The sequence below is a fragment of the Rhineura floridana genome, chromosome 10, assembly GCF_030035675.1.
Source record: "Rhineura floridana isolate rRhiFlo1 chromosome 10, rRhiFlo1.hap2, whole genome shotgun sequence".
NCBI lineage: Eukaryota > Metazoa > Chordata > Lepidosauria > Squamata > Rhineuridae > Rhineura > Rhineura floridana.
Window position 1 is genome coordinate 81,975,222 of NC_084489.1, and position 17,347 is coordinate 81,992,568.

At 42.7% G+C, this 17,347-nt stretch overlaps 1 protein-coding gene across 2 annotated transcripts in view; it reads right to left on the reverse strand.

Moving 5' to 3' along the window:
- The window catches only part of LOC133365168 (solute carrier family 22 member 13-like), a 44,294-nt gene extending 31,603 nt beyond the window's left edge, over nt 1-12,691 (reverse strand). For both annotated transcript variants that reach the window (XM_061586656.1, XM_061586657.1), the window contains exons 1-2: nt 12,519-12,691; nt 3,524-3,941 (exon numbers count right to left, since the gene is read on the reverse strand). In XM_061586656.1, coding sequence (XP_061442640.1) covers nt 3,524-3,895 — 372 coding nt within the window. In that variant the 5' untranslated portion in view covers nt 3,896-3,941; nt 12,519-12,691. The remainder of the gene's footprint in view (nt 1-3,523; nt 3,942-12,518) is intronic.
- Nucleotides 12,692-17,347: the final 4,656 nt, after the last annotated feature.

The window sequence follows — 17,347 nt, forward strand, 5'->3', positions numbered from 1 at the left end:
ATCCCGTTGAACTCATTAAGAATGCAAATGATCAATCCATTCTTAGCAAACTTGCGGCACTGAAGGAAGGGTGGACATGGTCAATTAAAAACATAGAGCACACCTAGAAATTTGCTAGAATGTTTCACCTCCCACTGTTTTATCTTGTGCAAACTGAGACACTCCTCAAGTCCACTGGAGACTATTCTGCAGAATAGTCAGTGCCATTATTCCACAATTGTTTTTGGAGGGTTTTTTATGTAAATTATGCAAAGTGCTGCTGTATTTCACATATTCACAGAAACAGAAGCAAAAGAAAATTTACTATAGGAAGCTTAATTAAAATTTCAATATAAGTCAAATATATTTAAAGTGACTATCTGAACTACATCAACTTTCTTAATGTTGTTGCTTCCTCCCTGCTAAAACAAGATCAGCATAGCACATGTCTTGTTTGTGTTATTTGGGCTGATTGAAGGTGTTGCCACCACTAACCATATGCTCAGAGGCACATGTTACCAAATTCTTCCAAGCTACACAGGAAATGGATTGGACTGTGAAAGACCAACCCAAATTGTGTTTGCATTTTTACAAATTTGTAGGGCAGTACAATATCTCAGAGAGGAGGTCAGGTCTTCTGCTGCCCTGGTGTATTCACTATAGCAGCCCAATTTCCCTGCTTTTTAAAGTTTGATAGAAATAACTGTTGGCTATAGGTACATTCTCAAACTGCAAGCATTTTTTGCTTATTAGTGAATAAATATGTGAATATAAGATGATTATTTTGTAGCTGGGGGAAAAATACAACTGGACCAGCCTCATTAAAAAAACTTTTCATCATAGCTGTTTGTTGATAGTGGATCCAGCAGTATCAATTTTTGGTTTGTTAACTTCAAACAGGCTAAACGTAAGGACAAGAACTCAGCAGTGGTTCAGTTTTCAACTTTCAAAATTACATCGCATAGCTGGACTAGCCTTGTGTAATTGCAGGGCGGAGGAGATTTAGTTGACTGTCGTAGGCTAGTACAGACAGTAAGCCTGAAGCAAGAGACCTAACTTGATGGGCAATTACCTGCTTAATTTACATTTGAATATAAACACACACAGAATATCAGGAAATGGAAAAAGTAAAAGCAGAAGGCGAGGGAAAATGAACTAACACAAACTGTAACCAGCAGCCAGTTCAGGGACATGAGAACTGACCTGGCACCAGCAAACGAATTACATCACTAACTACAATCCCAACAAAAATCCTCCCACATGCACACTGGTGTAGCCATTAGCATTAGAGGGAAAAGCTTCCACGGGTGCCAGTGGGATCGTCTCTGAGGGCTAAAAGCAATGGGAGCAATTATGGTTGGGAACATAGCTAGTGAGGGAAGGTTCGGGATTCAAGCTTCCCGACTCCATGCACTCTAGTCCTGAAAAATCCACACACACACCTATTGCTGAATATGTAAAAACCCTGACATGCTTTCTAAATAGTGCATGTATGATCACTTCTAGTTTATCTCTAAAATAGGCTCCTTGCAGATTAAACAGTTCAGAAAAACGACATGATAACCCACTTCCAGGGCTTTACCACTGAGGAATGCAAACACAGGATAGAGTTTTTGGGTGCTCCATCACATGAAAAAATATATTGTACGTAAAAAGCTGACACATCAGATGATCAGGACAGTTGCTTTATCCATGATGCACTAGTTTCACATGCACATGGAGCATTCAACATGCGGGAATGTTCAAAAATGCCGCTGACACCCTAACTGGATTCTCAACAGTACCATCTTGTGCTCCCCAAATGGTGAGCAGTTCCAGGGGGACCTCCTGAGAGTTTTGTTTCTGTTGTATGAGAGAGGTGAGAGGACACTTTGTAACATTTGCTTCATTTACACACCGCTTTTAGCAGTTTCTCAGTTGTCTACCCTGAGTTCGAGGGGTGCTACTTTCACATTCTCATTGGTATCACATTAGAAAAGTTTGAAATAGATTCCAAGTTTTCAGAAGATCAGCTACTGGCATTAGCTCCTACTGAAGAAGCATCAGTTGATAATCCTAGACTATATTAGCAAGCAATCACTTTTACAAAACATTGACTATCAGCATCTATAACTGTATAGTTCTGGGAGGACTATATGGCATCATTTTTCTTTCGTTTTTTACTGTTCAAACTGTCTTCTTAGTCTAAATTTAGGTGAATCTACAAAGCAATTGGGTTTCATATTTGCAGGTCGTCAGCTGTGGCAACAGCTCCAGAAAGGAAGTGCAGGCATTAAATAGGCACATTTTCTGACTAGGTTTAGCATCAAAGTGCTGCAAGATGATCGCCTATCCCACAATGCATAACATCTAGACTTAAAGAAGAGGAATGCCACTAATAGACCACACTTCCATGCTTTGGTTCTTTATTTTAGGTTATTGCTTAATTTTTCCGTAGGTGTTCCCTGTCCTGTCTGTTCCCCTATCCAAATTTTTAGTTGTAGGTAGGGATGGAAAGATCTGTCAATTTCAGTTCTCTCAGCTTCTAATTTTTGCAGTCTTAAATTCAGTTAACATTTCTGCAGCAATCTGCTGTTTTTTAAAACCTCTTGAACATTATTCAGCATTTTAGTGCAAATTTCTCCTAACATATTTTTATATGCAGTTTTGACTAATGTACATATTTTGCAAGCAATTTTATTTATTTATTTGTTTGTTTAATTTGTATCCCGCCCTTCCTCCCAGCAGGGGCCCAGGGCGGCAAACAAAAGCACTAAAACACTTTAAAACATCATAAAGACAGATCTTAAAATACTTTAAAACAAAACAGCATTAAAAACATTTTAAAAAACAACCTTAAAAAGGATTAAAAACATTATTAAACTATTCTGACACAGATGCAGACTGGGATAGGTCTCAACTTAAAAGGCTTGTTGAAAGAGGAAGGTCTTCAAAAGGCGCCGAAAAGATAGCAGAGATGGCGCCTGCCTTCAAGGGGAGGGAATTCCACAGGGTAGGTGCCACTACACTGAAGGTCCGTTTCCTATGTTGTGCAGAACGAACCTCCTGATAAGATGGTATCTGCAGGAGGCCCTCACCTGCACAGCGCAGTGATCGACTGGGTATATAAGGGGTAAGACGGTATTTCAGGTATCCTGGTCCCGAGCTGTATAGGGCTTTGTACGCCAAAACCAGAACCTTGCCTTATCCTAATATAATGCATTATATATGTTATTTTCACTAACATATGCATTGTTATGCACACTTTCCCCTAATATATGTATTGTAAAAACATTTGGTTGGAGAACTGCCTAACAAATTAATATAAGTGAATTTTGAAGGATGGCTGTGTTTCAGTTCTGATGTTGTTTTAGAAAGTGCAGATTTGATCGATTTGGCTTTTAGTGCAGACTGAAATGCATTTCTCCTCCACCCCTAGTTGTAGAGACAATGGGTGAGTACTAATGTTGAAATCACTTTAGAGATGGCTAGTACAGTTGACACACACACACACTTCAAGAGAGACAAAATAATATTTTGTTAATCAGGAATGTAAAGTACACACCTCTGTTAGCAATGATGGCTTTGGTTCTGTAGGATACACCCATCCATCTTGGCACTCTACTGTGGAATTGATTCCATATTTTATGATCGATTCAATATCCTCTTCCACGGGAGTAAACATAATGCATTCCTCAGGAGATCCATCTGGTTTCATCGGAATTGTCAAATTCAGCTCCTGCTCTTTGGTCAGGTTTTGGCTAATATTATAGATCCAGCTTGTATTGCAGTAATGAGGCACATCCATAACAATAAACACTTGTCCGAACATGTGAAAGGGTGTTAGGAAATTCGGGATGCAGATCAGCAGCACGAGCCATTTCTGAAACCTTCCAAATTCTCCAATCACCTTCAAGATGTCTCCAAATCTGATCATTCTGGATTCTTTGGAAGCTGGACTGTATGATTCTCACATCTGGGGACTGAAATTAATGTTTAAACATAATTATGGCTGCAGATAAAGTGAATAATTAATCAGGCTTTGGCCTTTAATAAACTTAAGGAATCTGTCCTATCACAGAACAGTCATGACTCAAAATGTACTTTTCTGGAAATTTGTCCTTATTGTGTCTTTCTAATTCATGCAGAAGTAGACAGGGTTGACTTTGGTACATATTTTCTCCAACCAAAAAACAAATGAACCTCAAGACTACAATGTGAAGGGTAAGGTGTAGCACCAGGCGAGGGAGATCTACATGTCAGTTGCTGGAGAACAAGAATGAGAGAGGGGTATTGCCCCCATATCTTTCTTGTTGTCTTCCCAGCAGGGATGGGCGAGAAACTCGATTTGGTTCACATCAAACCAAAACATAGCCATCCTTCAAAATTTGCACTTCTGTAAATTTGGCAATGCAGTTGTCCAACCATGTAATATGTACAAAAAATGCCTATTCTAGGGTAAAGTGTGCATAAAAAATGCATATATTAATGAAAATGACATACAAAATGCTTTGTACTGGGGAAAATTGCAAAAATGTGTATATTAGGAGAAATGTGCACTAAAATGCTGGTGAATTTTCATGAGGCCTTTTTTTTAATCTCAAGCTGATGTGGAAATGTGGAGAACTATAGTGGAGTGGAAATGGGAGAAACCAAAACTGACAGATTCACACATCTTTACTTCTCAAAGGCATCTAGATGGTCACTGTAGGAAAGAGTGTTGGAGCAAATGGACCTTTGGTCTGATCTAGCAGGATTCTCCTCCTTATTCTAAACTTTCTCAACCAAGTACATGCAGCCAGGTTTTCATGAAGGGAACCATCAAAAATATGACACACACAGACTTACCTGCCACTGGAAGTCATTCATTCCAGAATTTTATCACCTCTCAGTCTACATAATGTGTAGATGGTGTCAAAGGTTCCATTCCTCTGAAACCAATGACTTTGGCAACTGGCAATTGATCTGTACTGCTGCACCTTACAGCCTTTTCAAGTCTGCCAATGAAGTGCTCTCTATGGCCTGCTCTTACTCATCATCCAAGCCATCATATCTATGTTTCTGAATACCAGTTGCTGGGAATCGCAAGTGGGGAGAGCACTGTTACACTCGGTTCCTGCTTTTGGGCTTCCCACAGGCATCTGATTGGCCCCTGTGAGAAAATGATGAACTAGATAGGCCTTTGGTCTGATCCAGCTAGTCTCTTCTTATATTCTCATCCTGGGCAAGGTCTCTGTTCAGACATACATGCTGACCCCTTGAGGCCTTGCATAAGTGAAGGCATAATCGCAGGTCAAACTCAATAGAGAGAAGCTTCATAACATTACACCAGGCACAGATAAGAGTTCACACATTCAACTTCAAAGTACCAAACGATGGACATTCAAGTGTGAACCAATACTAGATTGCAAGGGGGCTCTGGAGAATGTTTATTTATTGCTTTATTTCTATCTCCCTCTAAATCACTGAAGTTTCTAAGCAGCATACATAAAGATTACAAAAGGCACACAGTGGATAAAATCAATTAAAATGTAATCAGAAAAAGAGAAAACTGAAAATGGAAAAGTCTTTATCAGGCACCTAAAGCGGGGCTGACGTGTTTCTGGAAGGAGATTCAGTTGGGCTCCTGACTGAAGAGTGCTTTCTCTCCCCCCACCCCTAGGTATGTACTAAACCTCATGCCTGGCAAGGCCATGAGCTGAGGCAGCCAAGGGCAAGCTGCCTGAGCATGAGATGCTGGCCAACAGGATATCAATGCTGATGGAGAAGGAAAGTGTAGCCACTGGTTGGCTGCAACAGCTTGAGTTTATGGAAGCCTTTGTGGCAACCTTGAGTGTGAGGTTAATGTTCGAGTTTGCTACCAGTGTTCATTGGTTATTTCTCAGGAGTTCAAGCTGTATAGTACCATGCATGTTACAATTATGTAGTTGGAAGTGAGTGGGTGGAAACAGTTTTATAACCCCACCCCAAAGTGAGAGCCTGCTCTGGTATAGAACTGGCTGCCTCTTAGGTGAGAGGTGGGAGAGGAGTATTATATCGTTTCATGGGTGTGGGGCCTGAGTACCTTAGTGTTTCAGAGACGGGGAGAGTGTCTTACATGTGTATGCTTGGTTGTGATTCTTATATGTGAATTGTAACTAAGGATAGAAAGATCTCTCAAGTTTGGTTCTCACAGTTTCACATTTTCCAATCTTAGATTCAGTTCTCCCCATTTCTGCAGCAATTTGCAATATTTCTTTTAAAATCAGCATGAAAATTCATCAGCGCTTTAGTGTGAATTTCTCCCAATAAACACATTTTGTAGGGAGTTTTCACTAATGTACACATTTTTTGCAAACCGTTTCCAGAGCTTGGAAAAGTTACTTTTTTGAACTACAACTCCCATCAGCCCCAGCCAGCATGGCCACTGGATTGGGCTGATGGGAGTTGTAGTTCAAAAAAGCAACTTTTCCAAACTCTGACCGTTTCTCATCATATGAAATTTTTGCATGTTATTTTTACTCATATGTGTCATTTCTATGCACATTTTCCTCTAATATATGAATTTTGTAAACCTTGTTTGGTTGGCAAACTACATCGCAAAATTCTAACAAGTGTGAATTTCAAAGGATGACTATGTTTCGTTTTCATATTGTTTTGGAAATTGCAAATTTGAAAAATTAGGCTTGAAATGCAAACTGAATTGAAATTCTTGCCTATCCCTAGTTATAATATTGTTGAGTATGAGTGGTTGATGTATGAGCAGTTGGTTGATAGAGAGAACGTTTGAAGTGAAGAGAATGATGGTAGTGGTTGTATGGAATGGATGGTGAGTAAGAGTGGGTGAGTGGTTATATAAGTATGTGTTACGTTGGTTGTAACTTTAAATTATACTGCCTTGCAATGCTCTCTGACTTTTATAGTGTGTTTATATATATGGATATTCATGTATTTTGCTTTGATATGGTTTTTTATTGTACATATATATAATTTATGTATTCTGTTGTAATCTGCTTTGAGATTTTTCAGACAGTGAGCAGACTATAAATGGAAATAAGTTCAACACTAAGGGGGCCTGTCTGTTCCCAGGCAAAAGGGAGTTCCACAGAATTGGGCCCACAATTTTGAATGCATGCCCATTGGTGGATAAAAGCAATGCATCTGAGCCATGGAAGATTACTAATGGAGATTTTCTGAAAGATCTCATTGATCAGGCATGGGGAACCTGTGGTCCTCCAGATGTTCCTGAACTCCCATCAGCCCCAGCCAGCATAGCCAATGGCCAGGGATGATGGGAGTTGTAATTCAGCAACATTTGGAGGACCAAAGGTTTCCCATTCCTGATATAAGGAATCAGACTGTGCTTACGATGTTCTGGACCCAAGTTGTGAAGGGCCTTGTAAACTAATACATGAACCTTGATCTTGGCCCCGGTAACAGAAGAGTTGCTAACTGGCTTGGATTTTAGCTATCCCACCAATATGTATTCACAATGCCAGCAACCCAAAATACCTGAATACTTCTCTGGAGTGGCATGTCATATGGTGTGTCTTGAATACATAACAGCAGTCAAAGTTATGAGCTGTATTTCTTAGGCTTCAAAGAAATAGTCTGCCTTCCTCCATTATATAGGTAAAGATATCTCAACCATCCAGCCATGTAATCTGTAAATGCACACATTTACAAAACTACCTTTCAACTCCAAGAATAAAGCTGAGGTCAGCAGATCGATTCCCTCAGAAATGCAAAGCTACAGAGGTCACCTGATAAGAGAAACATTCAACAATTTTACTTAATCATTTTACAAAAGTATTTATACCACAAGACCTTCCATCTCAGTGGGATTGTCATGGTGGCTCACAATCAGAACATCTAACAATAAAAGCCATAAAACAATTTAAAACTAATAATTCCACAGCAGTTAAACCAACAACATTGAAGTACATGAGCAGCAGTGGCCCCCAAATGCTGCAGGGCTGGCGTGGTCACATTTTGAAGTTAGTGAATTTTGAATGCAAGAAACCCCCTTAGTGCACCACTAACTAAACAGCAGTCGCATTTTTTTTCAGGAGGAATTGAGATCAGCTGACAGTTCCCAAGAACACATGCTTAAATTAGGTCATTTTGCCCTGCCTTCTAAATGCTTGCAATGAGGCAACCTGCCTCAGATATGATGGCATCATGGATAAAAAGGGCCTACAATGAGCACCTCTAAGACAAAACAGAATTTGAACATTGAAATGTAGATAACTATGTAAGATGACAAGATAACGAAAGGAACGATCTATCGTCCCCCTGATCAAAATGCTCAGGGAGACCTGGAGATGAGATATGAAATTGAGGAAGCATCCAAACTAGGAAATGTGGTAGTAATGGGTGACTTCAACTACCCGGACATAGACTGGCTGCATATGTGTTCCAGTCATGACAAAGAAGCAAAGTTTCTAGATATTCTAAATGACTATTCCCTAGACCAGTTGGTCATGGAACCGACCAGAGGGACGGCAACCCTGGACTTAATCCTCAGTGGGGACCGGGACCTGGTGCGAGATGTAAGTGTTGTTGAACCGATTGGGAGCAGTGACCACAGTGCTATTAAATTAAACATACATGTAACTGGCCAATTGCCAAGAAAATCCAACACGGTCACATTTGACTTCAAAAGAGGAAACTTCACAAAAATGAGGGGATTGGTAAAAAGAAAGCTGAAAAACAAAGTCCAGAGGGTCACATCACTCGAAAATGCTTGGAAGTTGTTTAAAAACACTATATTAGAAGCTCAACTGGAGTGCATACCGCAGATCAGAAAAGGTACCGCCAGGGCCAAGAAGATGCCAGCATGGTTAACGAGCAAAGTCAAGGAAGCTCTTAGAGGCAAAAAGTCTTCCTTCAGAAAATGGAAGTCTTGTCCGAATGAAGAAAATAAAAAAGAACACAAACTCTGGCAAAAGAAATGCAAGAAGACAATAAGGGATGCTAAAAAAGAATTTGAGGAGCACATTGCTAAGAACATAAAAACCAACAACAAAAAATTCTATAAATACATTCAAAGCAGGAGACCATCTAGGGAGACAATTGGACCCTTGGATGATAAGGGAGTCAAAGGTGTACTAAAGAACGATAAGGAGATTGCAGAGAAGCTAAATGAATTCTTTGCATCTGTCTTCACAGTGGAAGATATAGGGCAGATCCCTGAACCTGAACTAACATTTGCAGGAAGGGATTCTGAGGAACTGAGACAAATAGTGGTAACGAGAGAGGAAGTTCTAAGCTTAATGGACAATATAAAAACTGACAAATCACCGGGCCCAGATGGCATCCACCCGAGAGTTCTCAAAGAACTCAAATGTGAAATTGCTGATCTGCTCACTAAAATATGTAACTTGTCCCTTGCCTGAGGACTGGAAAGTAGCAAATGTAACGCCAATCTTCAAAAAGGGATCCAGAGGGGATCCCGGAAATTACAGGCCAGTTAGCTTAACTTCTGTCCCTGGAAAACTGGTAGAAAGTATAATTAAAGCTAGATTAACTAAGCACATAGAAGAACAAGCCTTGCTGAAGCAGAGCCAGCATGGCTTCTGCAAGGGAAAGTCCTGTCTCAGTAACCTATTAGAATTCTTTGAGAGTGTCAACAAGCATATAGATAGAGGTGATCCAGTGGACATAGTGTACTTAGACTTTCAAAAAGCATTTGACAAGGTACCTCACCAAAGACTTCTGAGGAAGCTTAGCAGTCATGGAATAAGAGGAGAGGTCCTCTTGTGGATAAGGAATTGGTTAAGAAGCAGAAAGCAGAAAGTAGGAATAAATGGACAGTTCTCCCAATGGAGGGCTGTAGAAAGTGGAGTCCCTCAAGGATCGGTATTGGGACCTGTACTTTTCAACTTGTTCATTAATGACCTAGAATTAGGAGTGAGCAGTGAAGTGGCCAAGTTTGCTGACGACACTAAATTGTTCAGGGTTGTTAAAACAAAAAGGGATTGCGAAGAGCTCCAAAAAGACCTCTCCAAACTGAGTGAATGGGCGGAAAAATGGCAAATGCAATTCAATATAAACAAGTGTAAAATTATGCATATTGGAGCAAAAAATCTTAATTTCACATATACGCTCATGGGGTCTGAACCGGCGGTGACCGACCAGGAGAGAGACCTCGGGGTTGTAGTGGACAGCACGATGAAAATGTCGACCCAGTGTGCGGCAGCTGTGAAAAAGGCAAATTCCATGCTAGCGATAATTAGAAAAGGTATTGAAAATAAAACAGCCGATATCATAATGCCGTTGTATAAATCTATGGTGCGGCCGCATTTGGAATACTGTGTACAGTTCTGGTCGCCTCATCTCAAAAAGGATATTATAGAGTTGGAAAAGGTTCAGAAGAGAGCAACCAGAATGATCAAGGGGATGGAGCGACTCCCTTACGAGGAAAGGTTGCAGCATTTGGGGCTTTTTAGTTTAGAGAAAAGGCGGGTCAGAGGAGACATGATAGAAGTGTATAAAATGATGCATGGCATTGAGAAAGTGGATAGAGAAAAGTTCTTCTCCCTCTCTCATAATACTAGAACTCGTGGACATTCAAAGAAGCTGAATGTTGGAAGATTCAGGACAGACAAAAGGAAGTACTTCTTTACTCAGCGCATAGTTAAACTATGGAATTTGCTCCCACAAGATGCAGTAATGGCCACCAGCTTGGATGGCTTTAAAAGAAGATTAGACAAATTCATGGAGGACAGGGCTATCAATGGCTACTAGCCATGATGGCTGTGCTCTGCCACCCTAGTCAGAGGCAGCATGCTTCTGAAAACCAGTTGCCGGAAGCCTCAGGAGGGGACAGTGTTCTTGCACTCGGGTCCTGCTTGCGGGCTTCCCCCAGGCACCTGGTTGGCCACTGTGAGAACAGGATGCTGGACTAGATGGGCCACTGGCCTGATCCAGCAGGCTCTTCTTATGTTCTTATGTTCTTATGTTAATACAGGTAAGGGATTTCAGGAAGGTCATCATTTTCCAGCCTCCACCGTCTATCTCTTTGTCAAGCGTCCAAAGGTCTGAGACAGGGATAGGAAATCTTGGGTCTGGGGGCCAAATGCAGCCCTCCAGGCCTTTCTGCATGGCCCTCAAGGCTTTCCCCACACCAAAATCTCCTGAGACACACCCCTCATGCATCCTCCTAGAGTTTTTACTAGGACTGTGGAAGCCCACCCAACCTCCTAATCTGATTCAGGGCCCAATCCGGCAATCCAGATCAGGGCCCGATTCAACAGAGATTGATCTGGACATGATTTGGCCTGACCTGAAAATCCAAATCTTCTCTATTCTTTTCACTGTCATTGGGAGACAAAAATGGCTACAACGTTTTGCATTATTTTTAGTTACATTTCTATCCTGCCCTTTCACAGAAGTCCATGAAATTTGGAGGCATGATAGGCCCTCAAGAGGGGATTAACCTTGCCAAATGACAGACAGGTAGGTCTAGCGGTTTTCATGGTAGCCAGCTTTAAAGTTTGCTTTCTTCAAATAATAAAATACTTTTTAAAAAGGACTATATAGTCAGTTGAGTGCTCAATTCTGCAAGTTCTCATGTTCCTGTTTGGCCTGTTCTGCTGCATTTCAGTGTAGTAGCTGTCATGTGGAGTCTGTGCTTGTTAACCTGGCACATGTCTTTCTCATCTGCCTGCCTGGGACTGGTTCCTGTAAAGTGGCAGGGCTGGCTGACTGCCCAGAGTTTTGGATATGATACATTTGTCCCACAAGACTTACTGACACACATACCCTACAATCTAGTAATAAAATAGAGGCATAGAAAACAGAACATGGCTTTATATCCCTCCCCCCATCAAACACTGTGATTGGAGAGTGTTGGGTGAGATTCTAGCTCTCCCACCTTGGCATTCACCTTACATGGCATTAGGGTTGCCAGGTTCCTGGCCTGAAACTGATCCTGTATCTTTATGAGAAGAGAAAGTCAGCCAAGTGCAGGTGTTCTTGCAACACTGTAATGGGAAAAACCACAAGGTGGAATTTTCCCTTCCCCCTGCACAACTTTTAAAGTTACAGAAGACTTCTTGGTTGCCAGGCAGCCTTACTGATCTGACGCTAGCAGATTCTGCTAAACCTAAGAAGGTCAACATCTACCTCTGAGGAGGAGTTTTGTTGATTGGGAGATCACCAAATATGTAACGAAGAACTATTACCCGAGTTTGCTTTGTTCCTCCTCCCTCCCAATCTCTTTTTCTTTTATGCCATGTCTTTTACAAGGCAAAGATTATATTGGTTTTTGTAAGCTTCTCTGAGAGTCTTTCTCATCTGAAGAACAGAGTAAAAATGCTTCAAGTAAATAAATAACATTTAGTTAGTTTCTACATCTTTCTGCACTGGAATACACCAATGGAACATAGTAAGTATAGATCATAATACATAAAGCAACAAACAGCAATAACATCTCAGCAGTCAAACAGCCAGACAAGGCAAATTAGGAGGACGCTTACTGGAATAACATAGTCTTGATTGCCCAAGGTGGCCAAGCATACCCCACTAGGCAAGCTGTTCTATGATCTAGGGAGCTCTTCCCAACCTTTTAACCATACCTGCTCAAAAAGTTTCCTGCAGCCTCCAGGAAAGGAGATCCCACAAAGCCTTGCACCTGCCAGTGGCCGGTAGGATGCAAGCAAGAAGAAGCCCCCTGTTGCACACCTTTATCTCTACACACACACACTCCACATCGCCAGTGCTTTTGACTTCTTGCCAGTCTCACTTGCTTTCCTCCTGCGGAGGGAAGGCAGCGACACAAAGGTGCTTGGGACATTAGTAGGAGGCCAACACACCCTGGACTGGGCCTGTCCTCAAGAGATTAGATCTTCACCTGCTGATGCAAATTTATGGGAGATGTCACAGTGCTAATTATGTGGCTGAAACCAAGAGTAAAACCAGACCCATGTTCTTAGATGAGGGGGAGGCAAGGCAAACCCGTTTGAATTACAAAACTGGAAATTATCTGAAAAGTTATTGAGTTCAACTAATAGTGGCTGATCCCCATTAGAAACTGGTAGGGTGGGAGGCAGGAAGCCCATCAGTAGGTGGAGCCAGAGCCAATGACAAGAAGAGTAAAATAATTCTGCCTCCCTGCTGAGTTCTATAATAGGAACACTGAGGTTACTGGCACCAGCAGCGGCCAGATTGGGCATTGGCCGAGGGCCCCTGTGGCTGACAGGGGCCTCTGCTGCTGGGGCTGAGCAGGTGTAGCTCCTGCTATACAATCCACAGTAACATAGGGTCACAGATCATGTGCCCTACGACCCAATGCTGGTGCGGATTGCAGAGTGGAAGCCACCCTCCCAGACAACACCCTGCTGTCACCAGCGCATGCCAGCTCACTGTTTCCCATGTCAGCACACCACGCACACTTGTTTACCATCACCCAAGATGGCGGCAGGGGCTTCAACATACCCCGCTGCCATCTTGGGTGATTGCAGGCATGTGTGTACAATCCACTAACGTGCTAAAGGAGCTGGGCTTATTTCAGGCAGCAGAGGTAATGCCAACACGTCATCACCACCACCTCTTGGATGCACGTATGGTGGCAGGTGCGGAGCTGGCTGAATGCAGACTGAGGTTGATGGGGCAGTGCCCCCTTAGCTCTAATGGACCTGCCTCCATTGAGTTAAAAATCTACTGATGCAGTAAATCCACTACTGCCATATTTATGATTAAAAGTTAAATGTGTTTTGAACTGGGATGCCAGACAGCTCCCTGTTTGCCAAAGCACACCTTTGCTATTCACCGCAGATACCCATTTTAAAAAAAGTTTCTAGTCTTCATGGGAGCAGAGATAATTTTGCAAATGTGAGTTTTAAAAGATGCAACGTTTTGGCAAGTTATGTATCCTGTAGGACAGCACTGAGTGTGGGTGATATATAAATACATATGATACATGAAGATGCTTTCTATGTAATCAAATCATTGGCCCATCTAGCAGTCTCAGGTACAGTCTTTTCCATCCCACTGACTAAAAACATAGGAAACTGCCTTATACCAAGTCAGGACATTGGTCCATCTAGCTCAGTATTATGCACTCTGATTGGAAGCGGCTCTCCAGGGTTTCAGGCAGAGGTCTCTCCTGCAGCTGCACCTGGGGATGCCGGGGTTTGAGCCTGGGGCCTTCTGTGTTCAAAGCAGATGCTCTGTGGCCATTCCCTTCCTCCAGCCCTTCTGCTGAAGGTGCACCTTAAATCACCTTGCTGTACCTGAAGATGCTGGGGATTGAACTCAGGCTCTTCTGCGTGCAAACCAGGTTCTCTACTACTAGTAGTAAGATCCCCAAAACTGGAGATGCCAGGGACTGAATCACAGATCTTTGGCCTGCAAAGTAGGGTACTCCACTGCTAAAAAAGTCGCAATAGACAACAGGTTTATCAGACTGAGGACGTAAGAAAAGTTGCCTTCTCCAAGTGGGGATTTCTACACAGTTCCAGAATGCTTGCAGAGTTGGTCTTTTCAAGTTTCAGTTTTTATCAGGCATGAAAGTGAACAGAGAAAGAAAGCGGGTGGAGGAACCAAAATAATTCAACTATAGTTTCTTGCCCTCTGTATGACCTTCTGAGTCATAGTTGTATAGAGCCACACACTCAGGGTATTGGGAATTGTGAATTGTTATTCAGATGTTGTGAGGTGCAGCAAGTTGGCTGATAGTGCTGCCTCAATTACTGCCCAAATCTGTCCAAAGTAATCTTACGATTCCAAAGCTAAACCAAAGGCCAATTCATACACATCACGGTGGGCAAAGCAAGAAGCGACACCAGCATTGGGTTCTGCACTGCCCTTGCTTCTTCTTCTCTGCTTTTCAGACACACCCAGATAATTGCTACCCACACTGTCTTAACAAGGCATTGCAGTGTATAACTGGAAGAACAGGGAACACTTTTGGGAAAGGTGCATGCCTCGTGTAGTTTATTTCTGGTCAAGTACAAGGAGCTGGGCAGCCTATGGCTACACAGCCCCTTCTCTGCCATCTTGAACCAGGCACAGCCCATACATTTTTAAAGCCATGAGGACCAGAAACTTGGATTTTAAAAAAAAATTAAAAATGCACACTGCGTTTCTACCATCAGCACCCAGCGTTCTTGGGCAGGGCACCAAAGCCTTTTCCCCTTCAGTCTCATTATGTAGCTCCTTCTCTGCTATCTTTCACCAGGCTTTGGCCATAAATTTCTAACACCATGAGGACCAGAAAGTTGATTTTTAAAAAATTAAAAAGATGAAAAGGCAGATGCTGAGTTTGCTACCGTTGGGCAGCTCCCAGGGCACAGCATCCAGCACTAATATCTGCTCTGCCCCCCCTCTTTAATGTTTTTCCAGCCCAGCACCCCAAACAACACTGGACAGCTGGATTTAGTTGCTAGGCCACAACGTAGCACATTTCCCCGGGGGGGTTGCAGAGGAAAATGGCACCTGCTGAGAGGAGTTCCTGATGAAGGAAGGACGGACGGATGGACACAGAATACAGAACTGGGCCCTGGGAGACTAGGGCTGAATTCCTCACTGAGCTGTGAAGCTCACTGGGCCACTGGCTCCCCTCCCTGGCATCTGGAGACCCCACGGAAGTCCAAGGCACAACCACGGCCAGCAGACAGAGAGGCCAGCCACATGTCCCGCAAGTACCAACACCAGCTATCCGTCCTCACTCCCTGGCTACCCAAGACAAAAGAGGGAGGCACTGGCAGAGTGGGCAAAAATAACCTCTGCTGTCCCGCCCCCTGCATGGCCACGCACTGTGTGCCAACATGCTGCATGTACTTCTTTCAAGATGGCGGCCGAGGCCTTAGCCCTGGTTCACAAACATGCCCAGCGTCACAACATTGTTGCCGATGCTCAGATTAAGGATTCTTTTTCCTTCAGCCTTCTTAGTTGTCGTTGCGACAAAGTTGTGGGATAATTGTGTGATAAGCCGCCCTGAGTGCCCTATTATAGGGTAGAAGGGTGGGATAGAAATAATAATAATAATAATAATAATAATAAGAAGAAGAAGAAGAAGAAGAAGAAGAAGAAGAAGAAGAAGGTAGTCTTTCAGATATTTGGGGGTTAGTTATAGGACATTGTGTCAAGCTATCGTTATCCCACGCTTTCCTCTGTGTTTTCCAGTCACTTTCCTTGTCACAATAAGATTTTGGGGAGAAGCAGGCTTGTTGCACAGGAGCACCAAATGCACTTTAATTGCACAACATGAATTTGCCAGTAAGTGACTGAATCCCACCTGAAAATAGCAAGAGTCTGAAAGCGCTCCTTTTGATTGCTTGGCCATCAAGGAGCCCATCCAGATATAGCCTATGGATGACTATCAGATCTGCTGGGAGACGATTGTCACTGGCCAATGCTTGGGGTTCCCCATATTGACCAAGGACAGTCACTGTTTCCTGCCTTCATTTTAAAGATTTCCCATTTTAAAAACTCTGTCTTTGTTTTGAAGATTAGGGATACATTTTTAAAAAAATTCTTGAGTTATGGTATGTCCTCATGTACAGAAGACACTTCTCTGTTTCAAGAGCTGTCAGAGGACAGTCGCCTTTTTGAAGGTATCCGCTACTGGAAGCATGGTCCAAGTGTGGTTTAAAGGTAAAGAGCCCTAAGAAAGGAGAAAAGAGGAGCCTTGAAGCAATCTCTCAAAACTTTGCACCTCGACAGAAAACTGAGCAAGCCCAGAGGTAACCTTGTTACGGTTGTACCTGCTATGGTGAGGTGTGCTGAGTTTCTATTTAAATTATAGTAATTTTTGCTAAAATTCGCATCTACACATTGGCATATGCAAATTGGTGCCCTCTGTTTTGGCAATGCAGAAATGGCCATCCTAGGCTGAAGTGCAGGTAGCTGTACTAGAGTTCAAATTTCACACACACACGCTGGCTGGTTCTCTGACTGAGGGCAGATGCACTTTGACTCCAGCAGACATTCATGCAAACATACACACATGGTCACAAAATGTTAAGAAAGCACTTGCCTTCCACCACCACCCCATAAAGCCATATATAGAAAAGAGAGACACTTGCATCCTTATAATACCTTCATTCTCACGTTACTGCCTGAGGGTCCCCAGCCTCATTACATATTTCTGGAGGCTCTAGTTCTTGGGCATCTGCTGTGCTAATTAACCTTGCAGTAGCTGCCCCTGCGATCATTTAACATATTTGCATACGGAACCTGCTGCAATACAATATTGCAGCGTGCCCTCACCTCCTAGTTGGAATGCCCTTGTTAGAGTGCCAGCCAGCCATGCCCTTCTCCAGTAGGCCATTCCATTCTGCCGTGAGCCCCTCCCAACGGTTTTCCATTTCATTTTTCCAACTGACACTCAACATTCTGTGGCTACTGAGCATGATCAGTACCCCCTGAGCTGCTTTGGGAGGGGGCTGGCCTCTTAATTTTA